Below are 8,207 nucleotides of genomic sequence, written 5' to 3' on the forward strand. Positions count from 1 at the left end.
ATATAAAGAAGAATTAAGACATACCCTAATGAGCAAACATGAAGGAACACACATATTCCATGAGGAAGAAGCTCTGAGCTCGCTACCATTCTCCAGGGATGCAAACTCTTGTTTTTTTATTTAATCTTTTTTGATATTTTCAGGCTCACAAAAAACCAAGAGAGGGAGATTCAAACCCAAGTTCCCCCACATGGGGGAGACCACGTAGTGCCACTAACCCACAAGCCCTTTGGCTTCATAAGCTTCCACCTGTTAACAAAGCATCAGAAATATTTTAAAAACAAACATGATTTACAGAAGGTGAATTGATATTGTAGATTCCATCTTTATTGCAGCACTCCCCTTCCCTCCCCTCCCCTACCCCCACAATATAGAAAGTGAATTTAGCAGATCTTAGTACATTTTTGTTTCTTTAAAAGAAAAAACCCAATTATTATAATTAATCTTAGTTGAAATTCAAAGCCTTCCAGGGGAAACCTATATCCTAAGAGATTCATGAACTTCAAAATTCAGATCTCTATTTTTTTTTTTCTTATCCTTTTCTCAGTAACCAAACAAACTCCCAATTAATTACACAAACTTCATTTGGTTACCAAAAACAATTGTTAAAAATCAAAAGAAAACAAATCCCAAATCTCAAATCTCACGCTCTTCACCATTTTCATCTCACAAACACATACAAGGAAGCTAAATTGTCTGGCAAACAGGAATCGCCTTAATTACTATGGTTATGGTGGACCTTCCCTGTTCTACAGGTACAAGCAGCAAAAAATATCCGTTAATAAAAAAGAACATATACTAAATTGAAGAACAAATATATAGTAGTTGTCCTTCCCTGAAATTATTTTTACAATTAAATCTTACGTTATCAAATGCTACCAAGCCAAAATCAGTAGAATGGATTTTGGCTTTGATTTCTATAAACGAAATACCTACTCGTTTTATAAAAATAAATAAATAAATTATTTTTTGATTAATTATTTTTTTTATTAAGGATCCACTAGATTGAATTTTGATTCAGAGAAAAGAAAGCGTGGAGCTGAAATAACTCACTCAGAACGTCTTTTCACATACAGGTGTGAATCTGACACAAGTTTACTACTTCATATCAATTTTTAAAGCACATAAATAATGGATTACAAATTAATAAAACCAAGAAACACTCACCTCATATCATCCTGGTTGCCGCATACTATTGAAGACTCTTTAAGATTCATGAATTTACTACCAAAATCTGAAGCACTTTCAATGGTTCCAAGCACCTGATCATGGTTAGTTAGTAAATTATGCTGATTAAAATCTGCCAGTGGATTCTCCTTTGCAAGGTTAGTTTTTCAAAGTAAGGAGTATAAAGGCAAATATACCGCAGCTCTCTTTTGTCAAAAACCTACTTTCAATGATCCAAGAGTGCAACTGAGAGTAGTACAAATAACATTGAAGTTAAAACTTAACAGTGGCAAGACAATATCAGAAACAACTTAAATAAAAAGAAACACTTAGAGAGCTTAAACTACAAACAGGCACTACACAAACTTGAACTATCAATATTTGCATTTAATAAGTGGCAAAGAAAAAGAAAAGTCTTTAATCTAATCTACATACAACAACATAATTCTCACAGTACACACACCTTCAATCACTTGAATCTGTTCTATAATAACAACTACTGATCATCACTCTTGTATATTACACACAGCATTAATCCTGTATGACATGTTAAAGTGAAGTAAATCAACATTATGATCCAAAGATTCTGCATTGGCCTATTGTTTTCTCCTTGACCTGCTGCAGAAGGGAGTGATAGATGTGATAAATAGAGTAAAAGATTGAGAAGAATATTACTATGGAAGCTGAGATGGTGAGGGTCAAGAACAAGACCCTGGTTTTGGCGAAGAAATCTCAAAATTCAAAATAACCTAAATTAAACATTTTCCACTAACCCATAAATACAAAACCCCACCATCAGATTCCCACAAAGCAAAATCTCAAACACCAAGCAAAATTCACCACCCCACAAATCTAAATCACAATGAGGTAAGAAATCTAAATAAATAATAATAATGATAATAAAGAAAGAAATAAAAGAAAATTAAAATTAGATGGTCATCCAAAATCATAACAAGAACAGATGGAACAAAATGCCAATTTTTTTTTTCATCGGTAAAAATGCCATTTAATATCTCTTAGAACCTAATCACCAGCCAGATTATTATTTATGATACATAATTATAATAAAAAACTACATTCTTTATGATACATAATTATAATAAAAAACTACACTCAATATTCATCATAGTACAGACACAAATTCTTAAAGGAGCCTTACCTCATCAACACGTGAAGAAACCAGAAATTCATCATAGTTTTTTTTTTTTTTTTTTTTTGGGTTGACAAATAATAAACTTTATTAAAAAGAGGAAAACTCAGTACACAAGTGATATACTGAGCAAGTAAAAATCAAGAAAAATTAAAACTATCAATGAAAGTAAGCAAAGAAGAAGATGAATGAGTGGATAAAACAATCGTCCATTCATATACAGTATACGGCTAGAACATGTTCAGGTCCATTAAAGGTCGCTCAACCCCCTCAAATGCTCTTCAATTATACTCCCTCCACACCAACCAGAACAAACAAAAGGGCACTGCACACCAAACTTTGCCAAGGAGCCTTACCTCATCAACAATGAAGAACCCAGAAATGATTCTGCATTTGCCGTCAAGATAGCCATGTTCTTAGTATTTTATTTTTATATTTTATGACATGGAACCTCACCAAGATAGGGCCCTTTGGACTCACCCCTAGGGAGTAAACCATAAAAACACAACCCCACCCGCTAGAACTGCGTATCAAGTAATTTAAGGGAACTACTAGTGCGGATCAAACCCAGGATGTTTGAGTCTATAGCTCATCCCAAGCCTCCAACCACTAGGCTGCACCCAGACGGGGTAGCCCTGTTCTTACTTATTACCTCTAGTATTTTCAATGTCCACCTTTTGGACTTCATTTTCCATATAAATCCCATTTGTAATTCTTATCATCCTACACAAAGATGCTAAATGAATTCCTATATAATTCTTATCCAATATCTTGCAATTACAAATTCACCAGAGCAAATAAATAATAAAACTCATGCTCTTGTTTTCCTCCATAATGCAATCCACAATAGGATGAAAAGCGAAGACCAAATGCTACCCAACAAAACATTATTGAGACATAGCTTTTTGTTCATTATTCCATGGTAACCTGCTTGGCCTATTAAAATTCTAAAAAGCTCTTTGTTGACTAATACGTCCCCTACACATCTGGTTAACTAAAATTGTTTCGTCTAAGTATTCGTGGTTTTTACAAATCAAGGGGCAAGCTGTAATCCACATTAGAAAAATTAATTGAAAGTAATTTTGGAGAAGCATGAAACAATGATTACGCAGTCTTGCCCAAACACGCAAATAGGCGAGTGAATCACACAGAAAAATAATGAAATAAAATCTCACCTCCAAAACCCAAACCTCATACGCCTGTTTCTATGAAGTTAATTATGCAGTACTATCTCAAAAAAAAAAAAAAAAAAAAAAAAAAAAAAAAAAAAAACCAATGACACCCAAATATATGTCAAGCTCTTTTGATCCCAAAAAAAAAGGAAGGGGGGGGGGGGGGGGGTGGGGGGAGAAGATATTCTTAGCCAGACCATGAGACAAACATTTCATCAAATTAGAATTTAGAGAGAGAGAGAGAGAGAGAAGAAATCAATTAAACCATGGAGAAATTTAGAGAGAAATAGAATACCTGTCATGTGTGGTGAGCCAAAGAGGTCTTAGAAACAGCATACATTCCAAACCATTGGTCCAACAACAAAAGGATTCATACTTTTCTGATCAGATTAACGGTTTAAACAAACTATACCATCTGGTCCAGATTTAAAAACCATGGAATTTTGCTTTATAGATGTTTTATTTTTTTTATTGGTGATTTACACGTGCATTATATGGGTCTTGAACCCAACACCTCACCCTCCACTTAAAACTTTTTGGGGGTGGAGGTGCTAGTTGAGCTAAAACTCACTAGCATTTTGCTTTATAGAAATCCGTTAAACGCATTTCTAATAGAGGTACCAAATGAAGTGCAAGTTGAAAGGATAGATATAGAGATACCAAACAGGCCTAAGTTGAAAGGATATATATATATATATATATATATATATTTGAGTGTGGGATTTAATAATTATCCTGTTCAACAATTCATAAGACTACCTTCGAAGGCCAATTTACCTATATATCTCATTAGTTTGACATTATCCCTAAATTGATTTCCATATTAACCAGCTGAGATTCATCTTTTCACATTCTAAGTTTATATTTCTTCCTTGATGATCTCAATTCTTCAACTCAATAAGTACTCAAATTTTTTTTTTTTTTTTAAATGTGCAAATTAAATAAGAGGTAGCATTTCTAGCAATTTACAATTTCAGGGAAAGTAACTTTGAAGTAAGGATACTGAAAATGTTAACAATGTATATCTTTCTTTCTTTTCTTTTTTTTTTTGGGGGGGGGGGGGGGGGGGGTGCTGGATTTCATAAGGAAATTCAATACATGTTAAAACCATTCTGCTTAATTTGCAGTATTATCCGTCTTTAAAGGAAGTTGAGAATTCACAAACAATGTTATATATATATATATATATATAGGTAAAAATTGCGAATGTAATGAGACGAGAGATAGAATTCACAAACAATGTTAGAGAAGATATGTAAAAAATTATATATTCATGGGGGAAAGAAAGGAAAAGTTTTGTACACAATTGTAATCCAAGACCAGGTATATCATCTCATAATGTAACATTGGGGGAAAGAAAGGAATATACTAAACAAACAAAATTAGTAACACCGTCAGCAACAAAAAAATTCAATTTCTTCCCCCACGATTTATAAGTTGTAACTCTATTAGAATGAATTATGAAAATTCTACACTCAATGTAGGAAGGGGAAAAAAAGAAGCAAAGATTTCTTCCATAAGTATCCCAGAAAAGCAGTTTCTATAATTCTATGGAGAAAAAATGAATTCCTGATACAAAACAGAAATAAAAACCCAATAAAAACAACCTTATAGTAGACTTTACATGTACAGTATATTTCCCTGAACTCTATTCAGGCATCACTTTATGAAGAAGATGAACAAGTGTACAAATAGAATCACATTCTTACTTTATTGCACCTTTACTTTCTTCCATCTGTATATTAGGGCTTCTATAGATTTCTGTATTCTGGTGCCATCTGCTTGAATAGCGGACTGAGACGCCTGTTGTAAGCTTTGGATCCCTCTTCCCAAACTGGCAATTGATGGAGCTGAAGGAAGTGATTCAGCAGCACATTCAATTCCATCTCCATACACAAGCAAGCTGCTGCAAGTTGCAATACTACACGCAAATGTTGCCCATGGTAGCAAACCAATTGGCCGTACCTGCCGTTTCCTCATTATTTCATAGAATGCTGTTCTCATAGCTGAAAAGCTGGTCTTCTCAGCAGAGGCTATAACACTGTGGGTTACTAGCCGGATCTTTTCAGCAGAAGCAGTTGCCTTAAAAATAGATGTTGTTTTGGCTCCATAACTTGCAATACTTGGAGCTACAACTTTTGATGTCCCAAAAGTCTTGCCAAAGGCTAGGGATGTCGCCTTCTGAGTTTGGGACAGTAAGATTTTAAGTGAAGCAGGAACTTTGAATGTTAGAACTTTCACAACAGTCGATGCAGGAACAACTTTGGAGACATATGAAGCTCCTAAAACTGCTGTTGCCCCGGCTCCAACTGCCACCACAGGTTTACCTGTTAATAATCGTTTTCCCTCATTATGATTTGAAAGTTCCCCATCCCCTTCACAATTTGTACCAAGCTGTTCGACAAAATCCTTGACCTCCAGAGGAACAGGAGTGTTCCAGTGTTTCCTTAGATTGGCTAAGCCACCAGCATCAACTACTGCCACTATGGTCTGGAACTTCTTAGTCTGACTCCGAAGGGCCTGTGCAAAGAGTGCATGTGACTTGTCCTCAAATGGAAGCTCTGAAAAATCAATCTTAGCTGGCATGGAATTTCTTATTTTGTTAATGGGTAACCGACCAGCATTGTTTAGAGCAACTCTCAGCCCCTCAACTGCAATTCGAAAGGTGTAGACCTCAGATAGGATGCTAATGTCCACAATTTCACCTCTGTTAACATCAAGAAGCATTTTCTGTGCATGAGCCAGAGCATTCCCAATTGATGGTAGATCAGAAAATATATTATGTAGATCCTCGAGTAATGGATAAATGGACTGAGCAAATGGCGGTGCCTCATAACTGCGTATAGGTTGAATTTCCTTTGAACCCACCTCCGATGCAGAAGTTGAGTGACTAAACCTCGGAATTGATAGATCCAAATACGGTGATAACAAATTCACCATCTGCTTCTGAAAATCATTCGTTAGAGAAAATCTCTTTGAACTCAAAAGAACAACAGAACCCGCTTTCTGAGGAACCAAACTACTAACTAAACCTTGAAACTTGTACCCCGTGTCAATTTCCTCCGGGGGGTTATCCCCAACAGAAGACTTCACAGAGGGTGATTCAAGCACCGAGAATGAGGATCCAACCTCCTCAGCTGCCCTCTTGGCTGCGAAAAAATGTCCATGAAAACTAGTCCCAAAAATCTCTCGCAAAACAGAGTTGCCAGCAACACATTCATACCTCTCCTTATTAATCTTATCAACAAAACATCGTTTAAGCACTCCAAACGAAGAAGTGGGAACTGCACCATCTCTCAATTCACTCTCTTCAGATTGAATTTCTGTAAGGGATGAATTGCTCACCTGGGCCACAACAGCATCAGGTCTAACTTCCCTAATTAAACACTCAGCATCTATAGCTGATCGCTCGGATAAATTCTGAGCAGCCAATATATAAATCACAGACTGAGTTTCGGGCTCACGAACCGCAAAAATGAAACGTTTTGTATGTTCGGGTACCGAAAGTTTACGAACCAGTTCATCAGACAATCTCAAGTCATCATATTTCAGCAAAGAAAAAGGCCATAGATTTTGTATGTTCGAGAAAAACCCAAGTGCCATTTCACAAACATTAACACCCTGTTTGGTTACTCAAGAAAACCCCGGAACAAAAATTCCTGTCTTTAACACCCTATTCTCCAAAACTGTTTGTTGGGCAAAATTGAGTGGACATTCACATTACTGCTTTTATAAGACCCAGATAAAGAACAAAACAAAACGACTTCAAAAAAAGATAAAGAACAAAACCCAACTTTAATTTTTTCGATTCCTACCTTTTTTTTCTCAGCAACCAAACGGGGAATAATGAAAAACCCAATATAAACCCTAAACTTTCATAGTGATTAGTTGAACCCAGAAGAAAGAATCATCAATAAAATTTGGAGATTGAGATGGAGGCACAATCTTAAAAAACAAAAATAAGATTTAGATATGATTTGGGTATTGGGTTTTGGTACCTGGTTGTTTGCGTTGAGTTGTGTCTTTGTCTACAACGATCTCTCTGTCGATGTCCAAAGTGCACTCGTAGAACTTGAGAAGTGCCTAGTACTTTGGTTCCGAACATGCGTGAGTTTTGAGAAATTACAGAATTTGATACCAGGTCAGCAATGTTACGGGTCCTCTCAATTCAATAAAAAAATTATTAGTGTTTTTTTTTTTCTTTTCTCTTTAGAATCAATAAAGTGTTTGTTTTTTTTTATAAAAAATAATAATAATTAGTGTTTTAATTTATTAAAAAAAAATAAGAGTTTTAATTTGATGACTCTTTTGTATTAAGACCGATACAATTTACTCGTGTCCAAATGGTCGTGTGTTTGCATCATGTTTCGTCTAGTACATTGAAGTGCTGAATATAAGTTGTTTTGCCCTAATTTGATGCATCGAATCAAGTTGTTAACTGACTTTATACAAGATTGAATCATTTGTATCTATAATTGGGTCTCGTTGAGATTGGTTACATCAAGATTCACCTCAGTCCAATCCTCAGGATGCCCACTTTAGTCTCATCTCACATTTTGTTTGAATCAAAAGTCATTAATAAATTGTGAAATTTATTATGTTTTTATTTTTTGTCAATGTGAAATTTATTATGTTTGTAGTATTATTCATAGTTGTCAAAAAATGAATCCATTCATGAATCCATTTTTTTAATTTTTTTTTTTCTATTATGTATCAAA

General features: G+C 35.0%; 1 protein-coding gene across 1 annotated transcript; it reads right to left on the reverse strand.

Moving 5' to 3' along the window:
* Positions 1-5,010: 5,010 nt before the first annotated feature.
* Positions 5,011-7,641, reverse strand: LOC126702192 (uncharacterized). The gene has a single exon (XM_050400848.1). It carries the CDS (start codon positions 7,090-7,092, stop codon positions 5,200-5,202), a length of 1,893 nt encoding a protein of 630 aa, XP_050256805.1. The 5' UTR covers positions 7,093-7,641; the 3' UTR covers positions 5,011-5,199.
* Between the last annotated feature and the right edge of the window lie 566 nt (positions 7,642-8,207).

Source organism: Quercus robur, chromosome 10 (assembly GCF_932294415.1).
Source record: "Quercus robur chromosome 10, dhQueRobu3.1, whole genome shotgun sequence".
In the NCBI taxonomy this organism is placed as follows: domain Eukaryota; kingdom Viridiplantae; phylum Streptophyta; class Magnoliopsida; order Fagales; family Fagaceae; genus Quercus; species Quercus robur.